Source organism: Zosterops lateralis, assembly GCF_965231275.1.
Source record: "Zosterops lateralis genome assembly, chromosome: Z".
Taxonomy (NCBI): Eukaryota; Metazoa; Chordata; class Aves; order Passeriformes; family Zosteropidae; genus Zosterops; species Zosterops lateralis.
In genome coordinates, this window is record NC_139800.1 from 9,048,780 (window position 1) to 9,065,257 (window position 16,478).

Consider the following 16,478-nt stretch of genomic DNA (forward strand, 5'->3'; position numbering starts at 1 on the left):
TGCACTGTGAGCAAACAGTACCATTGTGTGAACAGAACTCACCGAGAGCGAGAGCGACTTCTCGATTTCCGTCTTTCCGTAGATCTGGACCGTTTTTTCAGGGGACTCCTGGATCTGCGTCTGTCCTTGTGTCTTGAGAGAGATCTGTTGCCAGATCTACTTCTAAATGAAGAATGTCATAATAATAATAATATTATTTCAATATTGAAACTTCATACAAATGAAGTCAACTAAAAAAACAACAGTATATATGTGTTGTGTCAGCACAAAATATTATATGACACCTTAATAACACACTGTCAGCAAATAGGCAGGTACTTTATGCTTCACCAGGTGGACATGCTCTACTTTGAGACCATTTAAGTTATACCAGTGTTTCATAATATTCTCCATGAATCTAGAAAATGTAAGTTAATATAATTTACAACAATTGCCATTAGAAAACGACGCTGCAGAAAATCTGACAATTTCTAGCAGATTGTAAAAATAATCGATTACATTTTATTTCCTTTCCAGGCTCAGTCACCTACTGAAGTCTTAGTCATCAAAGAAAGATGACTTTGGCTGCAACAATCTCTTTTTGCTCTGTTCTCCATCCTTGTAATTTTAATTCATAAAAAACTGTGATGATCTGCTATGCAGCTTTTTGTTAAGTTACCTTTCCAGCTAAACTGATCTGTTAGCATGGATTTCAGTTGCAATTAAAGTGCAGATACTCTGATTTAAAAAAAAAAAAAAGTCTTATGCAGACTGATGAAGAAAACAGCACTTCGAATTTTTTTTTCAAAAACACTCCCTATTTTTGGAAGGCCCTTTTCCCCAGGTAAGCAAAAATAAAAAGCTGAATTTGCACACTGAGTTTCATTGGATACTTTGCTCCACGAGGTACCAAGAAGTTTAACTTACCACAGACAGAAAGATCATGTATATTACTCAATAAAACCTGAAAAACTCTGAGGTACAAAAAGTAACAGCTACACCTACCTTCCACAGTTCAAGACACACAGTGTGAAGATGCCCTAGGATTTTAGCTTTTATATTTTTCTTACATTTGTAATCCTACAATTCTTTAGTGTCTAACTCCATAGAGTGTCAGCTACTGTTCTCCCATTTTGGTCAGACAAAACAATTCCTTTCTAGGCCTGGGAATCAGGGACACCTTACTTTCTCAGGCCCTGGGAAATACAGACAAAAGTGGGTTGGGGGGAAAGCAAACTTGGGGGAAAAGACTTCATTACCTGAAGCTGTAATTGGAAGATTAACCCCCAAAATGCAAATGGATCAAACTTTCATAAGTGTGAAAACACGTGATCCATCATCCATTTTGGGTGTAGCCCCTGGGGGTCTTTGTCTGCTCTAAATGTACCTGAAGGCCATTCAATAAATATAACCACTTTTTATTGCCTTAATTTTGTCTGGCCTCTGTTTTTACATAGTCCCAAATGGCATCAGTAATAACAAACCAAGAGGAGAGGAAGCCATTTTTTTACCTACAGCTTTGTTCTCCCTATCAGCAGAGAAATACTAATCAACTGCAAGGCCAATTAATTATAACTGAATCAAAGCACAACCTTCAATGAATTTTATGTCACAGAGATGAAAATTATGTTAAACAAAACAGTAAAACAGGGAAGCAGTAAGGATAGATTATTTTTATGGATGAAGCTGCCTCAACACGTCAGACTGGTTTTTCAGCATGTTCTCAAAACTGACAGTAGCAATATTTAATAATTTAACAAAACATAATAAAATATAATAATTAACATTTGTTTGAAGAATAGGTTTTTCACATCTGAAAAAAAGAAAATCTTATCTTCTAAAATTCTATATGGTTTGTGCCAATACAAGATAATACTGAAATTACTTCATTATTACAAAAAACCAGCTTGTTTTTCAGTTATGCCTTGAGTTAGGGACATAGCAGAGAAGCAAGCAATAAAGAAGTGATCAAATCCTTCCTGCATTAAAAATATTTTGAAGTCATTAGAAAACATGTGCAATGATTTCCTGCTATTTTAAAATTGAAGCCTGCCCTTGTACTATATTTATCTGGTAGTATAATTGATGGCAACTCCCTCTGACCAGACTTTCTGTATTTAGAAGTATCTCAGTAGCCTTGTTTAAAGACGTGAATGAAAGGATGCATCAGAGCTGTTTCTGTAATAATCAAATAACATTCCAAATTTGGTTTTGTTTTTTTATCCTTAATGTAGTCAAGTATATTTAGATTGATTTACCTAGGTTCTCAGAATATAATTCTGACATTGAAAGGATCTGGACCATTTTGGGAAACCCTTAAAATTCTCACAGAACAAGGCTGCTTCATTCTCAGGAAAAATCTCAATTGTTATACTTCAAGAATGATCTAATAATTTTCTGTTTCAGAACTGAACAAATTTAGCAAAGCAAACAAAACCTGAAAAATGAGAAACTGCCCCTGAAGCCTTTTCCTTATGCTTTTCAAAAACACAGTCTCACATTTACAGAACAGTAAATAACAACACTACATTTATTAACTCAATGTTCAGAGGTTGAGGACAACAAGAATTCTATACCAAAAATGAGCCAGCCTCTGCTCAGGGTGTTACCAGTAAATTATATGCTCCATCCATAAAACTCAGGTTTCTCTTTAAAATACAGGTCACAAAATGTTATTTGGCTACATAGCCTAATGTACAAAAACATAAAACGTACAAAAATCCCACAGAACTTATTATTTTACATAGCGCAAGAAATGCCTTCTAGAATGTTTTAACTGAAAGTAATCCTAAAACATCTAGGATTTAGAGGAAAAGAGTATCTATTCAGAGACAAAGTTCCTGCTTATGATGATCTGCTGGGTGCAGGTTAGTAACCTTACAGGAATACTTTTCTGTAACTAAAAATCGGTAACTAGTACCACGCAAAAAATCCCAATATGATTTTAGTCTGAAACGAAAAGCAAACCTACCTGTGTTTTGAGTGTGATCTTTTCCTTCTAGATCGGGATTTTGAGCTAGACCTGGATTCTGAACGAGAATGGGAACGAGATCGACCGCCTTTTCTTTCACTGCTCTTTCCAGACTCTGAGAGGAAAAAACCACTTTGCAGTGTAAGCTCAGAACATTTAAAGATCCCAGTTAACAATCTGGCACAAGTGGAATGTACCACATATATTGCAAGGGGCCTACTCTCTGCACATCTTCCTTCTTTGCAAATATCCTTCAGAAACATCCAAGAAAGTCATTGCATATACTCGTTGAGTGCAGCCATCCTGCAGCAGTACACATAAACCAGATAATTATAAACAGCTAGCTCTACTACGAATGCGATTTATGTTGCTGCCACAATGCACAAGATCATAACACGTTCTCCTTTTGGTCTATTATTTATTATAATCACTGTCTTTTTTTTAATAACTTGAGAAGAATAGAGGGCATAATTTTGAAAACAAGCATAAACTATAAATAAGTATTACTGTCTGTATTTTTAGATATTTTGAACACTCTACAAATACAGGAATTTTATTCCTTATTGTTTTGTAGGGGGAAAGGATGAACAGAACAGGCTGAAAAGTCTGACTGAAGGCCAGAAAGTCAACAGAAACCTTAACAGTGAGCTCACCATGGTTCAGAGTCTAATTGTTACTGTATTGCTTAATAGTGATAAAATGCTAGAGGTTTTTTACTTCTAACCAAAAAATACAACAGAAAATAATGCCCCCCCCAAAACACTCAAGACCCCACGCTGTCTAACACAAGACAATATCTGAGTTTGTCAGTAAGAATAATGGCAAGAAAAGTTGCTGATGAAAAGATGTGGAAGTTTACTAGGTTGAGATTTTTTAAATGTTCTGGTTCTGGAATCAGTTTAAGCCAGCATAAATGGGACATCTGTCTAACCTCCCAACACAACACCACCCTCGCCCTGAGCTGGCCTCTCAGTGTTAATAGGGAACTGGGAAACAATCTGGATGAAAGTAAATCCTTTACAATACATTAATATTTATCACAGATTTATTCCCCGATTCCATTTGCTTTGAGGATGCATACAGCCTTGAGCCCCCATGCAAAAGAAACCATATTAACCTGCTGCAGATAAGGAAAGCACAGTATTACTGCTTTCAGAACCATGCTAGCTCACTCTGACCATGAAACTATGCCATTAACAGGTGCTTAAGGACAACAAAAAATAAAAAGCCTTTTCTTCTAAATTTTCAAGTGCCCTTAACTTAAGAAGTGCCATCATTAAGAACTGATTTAGTATTACATTTGCATGTTTGAAAACATTCAGTGAACATGTATCTGAAAACAAGACATGATGAAACAAAAAGCTTCATTCCACTGCTTAGATTCGTGAACAGAATTTTGATTATTTTGGTTTTTTCCCCTCAATATATTGAATACCTCTGGACACCCTTCTCTTGTGACTGAAAGTGCTCTTAGAGATGTGTACCAAGGTAAACACATGATGTGCCTGTTCAGTAATGAACACAATATACCTACCTGGCTCAATAGCAGCAGATATAAAAGACTGGGCTTCCCTTACTCTCTTCATCACTTCCTCTAGCTCCTTGGCAGCAGCTTGTGGTGTCATTTCAGGAGGCTTCACTATTGCATTATTGGAGTGATTTATCCTAAATTAAACAAGAATAAAAACCTTTAATTCTTAAACATTTGAACAGAGCAAATTAAAAACAAGTAATAAAGGAAAACATCTCAACTTCATGTAAAATTCAGAACTTAAAAGTTCAGCAAAACTACAGATTTGTAACACTCATATGCTCTAAGCATCCAAAGTATCTTTTATTACTTTGAAATCTTACCAGTTTTAAAGAAAGTATTATTGTGTTACAATATTTTTAGTGGAAGCCTAGGCAATTACTCCTCTTTCAGATCAAATCTCCACATTAACATCTACTAACTACATACACATCATACTGGAAACTTAATTAGTACTATGCACTTCAAAGAGTTTTTCCACTATTACAGCTTACACTACCTCAAGATCGATAGAAATGTATTTTACTCAATGATATATGTATTCTATTGAGAGAAATTTACACCAAACTGTGAAATTGGAATTGATAAAAATGTTTTGGTTTGTTAACAACAGGTCCACACACTGTGGCATTTTGCCACATTTTTGCTATGATGTAAGTCATAAATGTGTGTACAAGGACACAGAAATTTCTCATTCAACAGTTATATGATTAATTTCTTACTTCAGTGGCCGATCCCCAAACATAACTCCATTAAAGGCAAGAGCTCGAGGTACAGAATTTTGGTCTGCAAATTCCACAAAAGCAAAGCGCGTTGGTTGTGTCTCATCACCTGCCATTCGCACAAATTTGACTTCTCCAACTTGCTTAAAGAATTCGAGCAGCTGATCTGCTGTTGTAGTCTGGAAAGAGTTGAAAAGCTCAGCTGAAGTAAATTATACAATTATACACTAATCTAATAGATTGGGTAGCCTAAGAGCTACAGATTTTTGAAATGATATCTCAGCATTATGACAAAGGTGACATGAATTTGGGAATGCTACATTTTAAGACTTAAAGACGTGTATTTCTTCTTCCATTGATCTAAAGAATATTCTTCAATTTTAAATAGTGCAGCCACAAGCCCTTAGTCCTTCACCGAGGTTAAAAAAAAAATAAATTTAGATGGGATTTTGCATTTTTCAGGTAACTAATCTGAAATAAATGATAAGAATTTTCCTTATACCTGTTTCCAAGCTAATTGTGACTTGATCAAATGAAACAAAAAAATCCAAATATTAAAGGACTTAGATTTATGTGACTTTCTACTAGCTTTCAGTTTGTTTTATTTTATCACAATCAATAGTCCTTCAACACTCAGTAGCTGTTTCAGAAATCAAAAACCCAAAATGTAATACTTACATTGCTATCAATCAAATGCCAGTATTTGCTATCAATCAAATGCAATTAATCCATTATCACCTCTTAAAAAAATATCAAGCTACTGACTGAAAGATATTTATGCTAATTTTGCAACTTCCAGTAGAACAGACACATCATTCCATCTTACTGTACCTCAGCAACTGCAGCTACCTCAGCTACCATCTCAGGACCTCTGAGGATTGCTCATCTAACACAACCAAACTGTACTTGTAATCAAAACACAACTAGAAGCAGGATTCTTTAACTGACCTACTGGATTCTCTGGTATTCTGACAAAAGCCTGGTCTAATCTGACTGGCACATGAACCTTCAAAATGCAAAACATCACGAATAAGCAAAAAAATTTAGGGGTTTTGTTTAAATGTTCATGTTGTCATTAACTAACGGAAACTTTTAACATGTAAGATTAGAATTCACAGATAACGTTTTCACACCTTCTGTTAGTATTTCCACAACACAGAAACAAAATAAAGCTACCTGAGAATTCAAGTTTCCAACATAGACTGTTCTCCTGATTTCATCAATTTTGGATGGATCAACATTTCCCATAATTGGTGGTTGTGGTATTTCTCCCAGTGCTGTAATGTTAGGATCCAATGCTGCTGCTGGTATAGCCCCTAAAGTACCAAGTGAAACACCAAGCTGGAAGACACAAGCACAGAATACACTCTGCAGCCAAGCAATGGTGAAAGATATTCCACTTCTTAATACCTGTTTGCCAGGATGCATTTCTACAAAAACAGGTCTAATGAATATAAGCAATAACTTAAACTTTAAGGTCACAGTGCAGCAGGTTTTTGTAAAAAAGAAAAATCTATCCAGAAATGAGCTTCCATAGTTATTCTGTGGGTTATCAGTTAACATCTTATCAAAGAGATCTGGACAGCGATATGTATTAATCACAAAACTTCTTAAGCTCTAATGCTTAAGAGTCAATTAAATTGAGTGAGATTCTTCTAAACACTACTAGTATTCTTATTTTCCTGAAACAAGTATTTGGACTAGATGAGGAATGGCTGAGATCTTGCCCAGCAAGGGAAGAAGGGAATTTCAAAGGGACACATAAAGCATCTTTTGGACAAATTAATCACCTAAGACAAGATTAATTACATTTGAAATGCAAAGAATATTCCAAGTTCTTCCACTCATACCTAGAGAATGAGAAAAACACAGCTCTCATGTTTGGAACTGGAAAACTCTCCTGCAAAATGTTCTAAGTTGTCACTTAAAAATCACTATGAAACTGGTGCACTGAACTCCTGGTGTCAATTTTCTCTACCCAGAAAGCAACCGCCTTTTCAAGAAATAAATTTTCTAAGAAGTGTAGGGACTTCTTAAGAAGCCATCAGTATCTTTTATTTATGTAACAAAGAAAAAAAATACTCTATTTTAACATTAAATTTTCCTTCAGTAAACCACAGCAACTCGCTGATGTCAAGAAAGGCTTACAAAGGTAAAAGGGAATGGAGGAAAAATAGCAGAACCAAACTCCTCAACTTTTCATAGTGAAAACATTGTTAGACAGTCTAAGAGTCAAAATACTAGAGATATCTAGTGAAAGTCTCTACTGCAACTTTTAATATTCTGAAGAACTGGTGTCAATATAACTTATGTTTTAATGAATTTTTTGTCAGTGGATAACTACCACTGGACCAAATTAATGGCCCTACGGAGTAGGACAGCAATTAAAAAAGAACAAGAACCAAAACCAGTATTTACCCACTATCCTGGAAAACAGTAATCTGAAAGGAAAACTCTGGAAAGGTAGCACATGGACATCTTCTGATCAATCCTCAGGGGAGTCACCACAGCTAAACCCTCACTGCAACATCTGTGGACCAGATAGTCCTTGCTCCCCATACACAGAAAGGGCTACAGAGAATAAAGGAAACTGGAAATCATACAGACACTGAACTTTACTTACTGTAGTCAAGGGGGTTGGGGTAGGTATAGGAAGCAACCCTGCACCAGGCATCAGACTTGTCATAGTAGGAGCAGGTGCCAATAGAGAGAGGGCTTTGGCTTCATCTGGGATTTTACCTGAAGAAGCAAATGAAAGCATTACACAAAGTTGGAACACTGGCCAGATGTTACTCTTTCTATGATTTTACAATTACCCTTGCATTTAAAAACGTAATAAATAACAATGAATCTATCTACCAGATCCTTACAAAGAAACAAATAACTTAAGTTTTTCCTTTTACCCTGCTCTATTAGGAAAAACAAAAGTGAGCAAAACTTCAAAGACTAGCAATCTCATTAATGGATTATTATTTTAAAAACTGAATAATGTATATAATTATTTAACACTTTGAGCTATGGGTCACCTGTACTGGAAACTTAACGTTCATGAACCAAACGATATCAAGCATGGACGCTTTCCCAGGGCGGTGTTTTCGCGGTGATCGAAAGTTGTTTTACACATGACAACCGTTCGTGTTGGCTGCATCACTAATAGCACACAGAACATCAGATACAGAAAAGAAGAACATTTTTTAAAGTTTAATCCCCAGAAATGGCAAATAACCAAATCAGTAAAAGAAAGAAAACCAAAAAAAAGAAAAAAAAAAAAAAAAAAGAAAAAAAGGAACAAAAAAAAAAGAAAAAAAAAAAAAAAGAAAAAACCAAAGTATGTGCTGACTGAAATTTGTGCTTTTCTTTATTCCTCTGGTGCTACCTACTTAGAATGTAAAAATAAATAAAACATAAAATAATAAACTACTGAACTACTGTGACTGCACAGAATACATACTACAAGTGAAACTGAAGGTGGAAGAAGGAAGAGTAGAAAAAACTTAAGATTTGTACTCTCTCACGTTCTAGTAGTCACCTCAGTTTATCTGAACCCGGTAGGTCACCTCTAAATTTACCCAGACTAAAGAAAATCATAACTGATCAGGCTAAGCAAGCTCTATTTTCCCAACAAAGGTAGTTCCTGCTATTTTAACCTGACTATAGTCCTCCTGTCATGGTAAAAGTTTGATAACTAATCTGAATTAAATGTAGGTTTCATTGAATGTTAGCCATGATTAGACTACTAAATGAACCCCCCAAAAAACTCAAAAAATCAAAAGATTAATCGTTAAACAATTATGATTACAATTAAATGTAAATGTAATTAAATTTAAAATGTACATTTTAAATTTGAGATGCAAAGGGATTAAAACTGGCACAAACATTAAACACTAAATTAAAAAACTAGTGAACAAAGTTCTAACTACACTAGGTATCTATGATCCATTCAAAATGACTGGCATAACTGTATATGTGCTACCCAACTGAGTCCTCTGGTATTACCCCATGGATCTTAATGAAGCAAATGCTCTTATTTAAACATTTAAACATGTTTTAAGTCAAGTAACATAAAAAGCTGTGCCAGTGGTTTCCTGCCTTGATTGTAACTGCACAATTTAACTAAAAAAAATCTAAATCCAAAATTTGAAGATCAATATATATTCTCATCTAAAAGGAAAATTTGAGGTAGGTTTCAAAACATCATCATGCAGGTTTAGCAATATGAGTTCCAACTGACACCACAGAAAACATACTACTTTAAAAAATCAAAAGAAACAAGTGCTGCAAACCTGCTCTATAGATCTGCAGGCAAGTCTGGGTTGCAGTTGGATATGACTGAATGACAAAACAAATCTAAATGAAACTTAATTTATATGTAGCACAGGTGGAACAGAACAGGTAAAATAACAGTACCCTTTTTTTAATGCTTCCTATTTACATTTATTTATGTTAAATTTTGAGACATCTTGCTCCTTAACATGTAAGAAAACATTTGATTTTGCTATCTAAGGGAGAAAACTGGGAAAATTATTACCACTTAGGAATTAACTGTGCAATGACTTCTTGGGCTTTTTAAAAAAAACATGCATGACTCTAAGCCACCATCACAATGTTCAGCACTCTTAACAGATCTCGTTTTGAAGTCAGGCATGCAGTGAGAGGTGCACCTGATTTGCCTGACTGCCCAAAAGTATCACATCCTGCCTAATATGTAGGCCTACCAACAGGCTTTTGAATACACAATTCCAGCGGAGGTGCATGCAAATTAGGCATAGAATTATGTACCAGTTCTTCTGAAAATTGAAATTTTAAAGTTTTTTCAAATGACTAACGAGCCAGAACTTATCCTGAACAGTGAGCATCTTGCAATTAAACAGCCACTCATGCAGGTTTCTGTGGATCAAGAGACACGGCACAATTAAATCCAACGGCAGAAATGGCTCTGATAGTGGGTGGTGTGCCTGCAGGCTGACTGAGACCCTTGGTCAGTACTGTACATAAGGATATGCCTAATTTAAGTATGCACTTACATACAGCCAATTCAATACACACTTAACCAGGTAAACTTACAAAATGCTTAGGTGTTTAGCCCTTTTAAACAGGAGCTTAGTAAGGCACATATCACTAAGACAGACAATGACTCGAGTTCATAAAGTGACTTCAGTAGAAGCCTAAACTTTAACTGTATGGACCATAGCACTGAAATAACTGAAATCATTAACTTGCTGAAACACTGTTCAAGAAACCTACTGAACATTTCAGGTAAGTTCACCACTATAGCAGCTCACAGAATGAACAGCATGCATATGTATGTAAATTGTAAAGTTTGCAGCATTATTTCCAGAATACTTTGGTCTTTCAGCAACGTAAAGTTCTATCTTAAATACAAAACCAAGTTGGTCAGTTCCATACCACAAAGAAAGTTTTGTTTATTTTGTTCTCAAGAATGAGAAAGGATCTACTTCTACAGACAGAACCCTGAAAATTTGCCTGTATGTTCAAAGACACTATCTCTTCAGAATAACTTTTCCAGTTTTTAAAACCAGGTCAAGTTTTAAAAAATTCTACAGAACACTGTTGTGGAGAAAAAAAAAATCTGCAGTATCTTGAATATCTACCTTCATATTCTTTGAACAGTTTTGAGAAACAAATTAATATTGAGTCCAAATAACTTCATGAGTTGAAAGCTTTAAATTTTGCAGGTTTACCTCTGTGATTGCATTTGTAAAGGAAATACAAGCTGACTAAGTACATCAAAACAAGCAGGTTATGATGCAACAGTTTAGGACAACTTAGTTTAAGAATAATACTTTTGTTTTTAGAACCTGGTATTTAAAATCTGAATGTGGTGAAGATATTTATTTTCTAATAAGGAAAGTAATCAAAATAAATACAGCATATCTATACCATATCCTTAGACAGATTTCTCAGAACCTCTTCTGCTTAGTAAACTATAGGTTCTGTGATCATTTATTTATTGATTCTTCCCTTTGCAAAAGAATCTGGAAGCAAGTGTACATAGTTCCAGCATTGCATAAAGGCACAGCTGTGATTGCTACTTTTTATTAGTCTAAAGAGCCCTAGACAACCTAATCCATACTAGAACCCATTCTGCTGAAGGCTAAACAGAATCATCTGCATCAAACAAGGATTTATCACAGTATTTTTATCCTTCAAGTGTTTGAAAGAAATTAATTTCCAAGTCTTTGTAGTGATCCTATAGAGTTAACCCTCATATCCAAAAGTGCTTCTGCAGTGAGTTTCCTTGTTTTAAAAACAGTGAAGTATTCACAATCTACTTTAAACATTAAAAAGGTAATTATTTTCCTGCTATTTTACACCAATGGAACACGTACACTTAGAAATATAATGATTTCTGTGAGATCCAACTCATGAATCTTAGTGGATTTAGCAGAAGAGAATAAAGAGATTACAGCTACTGGCAATTACAACTGTCACAGCCAAATCCCACAAAGATCACGAATCAAAGCTCTTCCCAGCTGCAGTGCAGGGTCTGGTGAAAGCAGTGAAACCCAGAGAGCTCAGTGCAGCTGGCTGGGAAGAGCAATGCCTAAGGACTAGACACACCACTTTGTTCACCACCATTTCTGTTTCAAGGCTTCTGTTTCACAAGAAGTGAGAACATCCTTTAGGGGATGAGAACCATCTCAATCACTCCAGCATGAACTGCCACGGCTTCTGAGACTCTGCGATGACTGGAAAAACACTTTTTTTCCTGACTTTAGTGGTTTTTTTAAACTTCCTCCTGAAATAATCACCACTAGAGCATGTCAAAGTGCAACACACACACACACACACACACACACACACAGAGAACTGATTCATCTTCCCACAAGTAACAGTGTTAAAAGACAATGTGTCTCACATAACACTCCAACCAAAACTTCAGGCTGCATTTGTACTTATGAGTGGTAAATAGTTTTTTCTCAAAGTTACAAAGAAAAAAAGAGGATGAAACCTTACTACCACTGACCTCAATGGAGCAAGGTTTCATCACAAGTAAACAAGTATTTCATGACATTCAATATTCATAAAAGCTCAATTTCAGAAATAATTATTTTAAACTGGTCATCTTAAACATAAATAGTAAGCCTTTTAAATAGCTGATGCAACATAAAATAAAACACTCTGCTGCGGGAAAGTAGCAGAGAAATATTATGCCTTTACTTTCTGAAGTTGCTTTTTTCCAGAAGTAAGGAATTTTAACTGTCCTTTTCCAAGATAAACTCATAAAGCACAACATATGGAAGAATATTAACTGGTAAATTTTTTCCCTTTTCCCGTCTTCTGACAAAACATATTCATCTGTTGAATTTAGATACTTTAATGAATTCCAAACCAAATTTATCCTTAATTCAGAGCATTAAAACCAAATCATATTCTAAATTCTCTGCATACCATCCACCATTCATAAGCAGCTTCAGGTCAAACTTCAAAATCAAACACTGCGAACCCTTTACAAACATCATTTTACAGAACTGAAGTACCAGTTCACAAGTACAAGGGAAAGAGATTTAACAGAACAAAACAAAAAAGGGACAAAATAAAATAAAAATAAAAGAAACAAAGGAAAGAAAGCAAAATAAAATAAAAACAGAGACAGGGCGTCCATCTTCAGCAGGTCAGACTTCGATCTCATTTCCCCCATGAAGGTTTCACTTGGCGGCAGGTTTAGTGGCATGGCAAACAATGCCTAACTCAGGCAAGTGTAACAGGTCTGCCTTGGCCAGTCTAGTCATCTAATAATGCACAAATATCACACAGAGAAAACATACAAAACCAAATTAATAGTCAAGATCCATCTACCAGATAATGTGGACATAAAATTTAGAAAGATTAGGGTGGCATCTTTGTTTAGCTTTCAACCTTTCCATTTTCAAAGTATATTTAAAGAAAAACTTACCAATACATACACACAAAAGTCTTATTTTCACAGCTTAATAATCTTACTTCGTTTACAATTACATTTTTGTTAAATTGTTCATCAAATGTCGCATACTTTACATTGATTTCATTCTGTAATGATTCCTCCTTGATTTACCACTGTTAAAATACACTCCAAATTTCAGATTTTATTGTCTTTTGAACCAGGTTTTCAGATTTCCATTTTACCTCTCCTCTATGTTTAACTTCACACAATAAATGTTTTACTACTGGCAACGCTGGCCAGTGGTGTAATTTTACCTCCTGGTAGGATAAAACCCATGATCCACTCCACTGACTCCATTAACAGTGCATCATATGACACAGAGTGAAAAATCCTTGTGCCATGGTCTCCAAAGCCATACTTATTTCACACAATAAATTCATCAGAAAGTTAAATTTGTATAAATTCACATTTTTTATAAATTACTGATTCTGATATAAAATTACAGGGAACAGCATTCTGATATTAAAAAAAAGGTGACCTCAAAACCCAATCACTTGTTCACCTAATTATGCACACATTTCTGTGGAGTCCAGAATGATTCTGAACAGCAACAATGTTTTCTCAGAAATGCCTCATCAGCCAGTTATGAATAGAGTCAGAGCAAGATTTGTCAGAATTTTGATTTATTCTCCCTTCATTCACTGTCTACCACAAAAGACACAGGAAAATGTAGCTTTACCTGCCTGTTGCCATATCATGTCAGGCAGTGATCTCATCACATGAAAAACACCTGGAAGTGTTGCTCATTCATCAGGCAGCCATCTTCCCTCTCTGGCAGCACTGAACCAGTGTTAAGATCTTATTGATGAAATAAAAAAACTAAGATTCTGAATAATCTATTATTATTCATAGTCTACTTATTTAGGGGCAATTTTTCAACTGGAGACTCTGGCCCCCTAAACCTCTACCTGTGCACAGTTTCCAGTGCATACAGCAATATTCTTTTGTATACAGCAATATTCTCTTTGTGGTTTAAGAGGGAGTTAAAAATATGAAAACAGAGCCCCCAAAACAAGACACAAAAGAAACTAAAATCCTAAACTTTACAAAGACAAATGTATGTGCTGTATGACCTGCCTAAGAAAGTTACAAGGATAGGCAGTACAACGTAGGTCAATGTGGACTTTAGTGAAACTACTTTTTGAGTTTGTGAAATTTTGGAGACTTGCCAGTTTGTTAAGAACTTCCCAGCTGAGTATCACAGCAGCACTCATCTCACACTATATAGATCGTGATGCAGCAAACATGTCAAAAAATGGTACTCTGGGACCATTGTTAACAAACTGCAAGAAGTCAATAGTATTTTTTCGAACCAAAATCTGCCTCTTGCAGTTAGAAATGTTAATAAGAGGTATTTCTTGATCTGCTGCAGTTTACAGTTCAATCACTCTACATACTGCTGTTCATGGCAAAACAGCAGCCAAGATCAAAGTCAAGTCAGGTTCACTCCATCAGCTGGAATGATCCCATTTTAAAGAGGCAAAATGTCCAGCACCAGTCAGAGGAATAATTCCACAGTGAACCCAGTGAAGCCAATGGGGCTCTGCCTGACTCCATGGATATGCTGCCACAGGACCCTGCTCCATGGAACTGTACTCAAATCTTGGACACCTGTACTGGCAACACAAACTGTCTTGTACTTAACACACCTGAAAAAGCAATGGCCTCACAGCCAGCCAAAGGAACGTCTGTCAATTTAGTATTCGTCAAGTATTTTATCTCATTAAGAGTTTTAAGAGCATTTTATGATGGGAGCATTCTGGACAGATCACTGCATATTTAAACAGATATCCATAACAAAAAAGGAGTACTGATATACATAAGAGAAGTTTTTTTAATGGCACACAAAGTAACATTTTCAACAGTAACAATAAGGAAAAATTGTTTCTTACAAATTAAACTAGCAGATAAAGGTTTATATTCTAACGGTGTTTTTAGATTAGGTGATTCTAAAATAGCCAAATGAATATATCATGTCTGTAAGACAAAATTGGGATTCACTCTAAAAAAATGCAGAAATAATCAGTATCTTTGAAAAAGCATAAATCAGCAAAAAATTCTCTACAGCAAAGGTGATACATTAAGATTCAAACTGCAGTGTTACGTGTCAGGAAATTGCCTGATCTTTTCAGAGCTCCATTGACTTCAGTGAGAACTCTGTGTGCAAATACACTTGCCAACACAAACCATAGCAAAAGGAATTATTTTCCTTTATTTTCCTTCAAAATATGTAGTAACTACAGAAATGTGAGTTATCATAACTTAAACCAACTATCTTTTTGCTAATGCTGAATTGCAATTAAACACGTGAAACTGGGTTTTTCTTAATTCGATTGTCAATTTTGTTTCAAGGCTTTTTTTTTTTTTCCCCAAAAAGCAGTAAAATAAAATAAAGTAACAGAGCATCACCTTACATAGAAAGCTTAGAACAATTAACAGACACAACAAAGACCAACATTAGAGAGGATTGTCTGAAATACCAACCTTCTGCGCAGGGCACAACTATCAAAGCTCTGTCAATAAAAACCGTGTTAGTGAGATGCTGGGCCACACCAACACTCGATGCCTCACGAAACTTAATATAACATACTTTGGAGGAAAAAGCAAGAGGTGCGTTGCTGCAAGACAAAAGGAAAAAACAACAATTAGTCATAATTGCATGCATGTATTCTTAACTATTACTCCTTAGGGGGAAAAAAGGGTTTTTTCCTAAGAAAGCAAGCCTAAAGTATAGAGATTTACTAAACTGCCAAATTGCTGTATCTGGGAAAAAAGCATGGAGTAGCTTTTTAATGAAAATTTACATAGGCCAAAATCACTAACTAACAAGACTAATTTTCTTCTGTTATCTGGCTACACAAAACTGAATAATACATTTCAAATTACTATTTTAGGAGCATATTTACCTGAGAATTTCAATTGCCAAGTAAATATTTTATAGTTTATCCTTTTTTCTGAAAATAATCTTTGTTCAGGACAAAGAACAAACCCTGCCACTTTTTGGTGGGCCCTTCAGATATTAGTCTGCAATAATCAATATTCTTTCTCCAGCTTTCACAAAAGTAATTTTATTAATTCTTACAAAGATAAAAGCAGTTACTGAGAGGGTTTTCAAATACTGGGTCTTAGCTGACTAATGTAACAAAAACCATTTTTATAATTTGCCTAGGTTTGGCACAATGTAGCATGGAGTAACTAGAGGAAGTAGTAACAACTCACCACTTGGCTATGAAAGGGAAGAAAATTTGTAATTCACTTTTCCATTACACAGTATTCCAACAGGGAATGTGTAAACACTGCAGTCGTGATCAAAACCACCTAAGTTTGTTT

General features: G+C 35.3%; 1 protein-coding gene across 2 annotated transcripts in view; it reads right to left on the minus strand.

Moving 5' to 3' along the window:
• Nucleotides 1-16,478, minus strand: part of SREK1 (splicing regulatory glutamic acid and lysine rich protein 1) — a 32,766-nt gene that overhangs the window by 11,722 nt on the left and 4,566 nt on the right. The window contains exons 1-8 of one of the 2 annotated variants that reach the window (XM_083883077.1): nucleotides 15,633-15,726; nucleotides 8,230-8,353; nucleotides 7,827-7,942; nucleotides 6,380-6,544; nucleotides 5,204-5,382; nucleotides 4,485-4,615; nucleotides 2,951-3,065; nucleotides 43-162 (exon numbers count right to left, since the gene is read on the minus strand). In XM_083883077.1, coding sequence (XP_083739203.1) covers nucleotides 43-162; nucleotides 2,951-3,065; nucleotides 4,485-4,615; nucleotides 5,204-5,382; nucleotides 6,380-6,544; nucleotides 7,827-7,889 — 773 coding nt within the window. In that variant the 5' untranslated portion in view covers nucleotides 7,890-7,942; nucleotides 8,230-8,353; nucleotides 15,633-15,726. Of the gene's footprint in view, nucleotides 1-42; nucleotides 163-2,950; nucleotides 3,066-4,484; nucleotides 4,616-5,203; nucleotides 5,383-6,379; nucleotides 6,545-7,826; nucleotides 7,943-8,229; nucleotides 8,354-15,632; nucleotides 15,767-16,478 lie in introns of those variants that run through there. The other variant, XM_083883076.1, reaches the window with a different exon arrangement.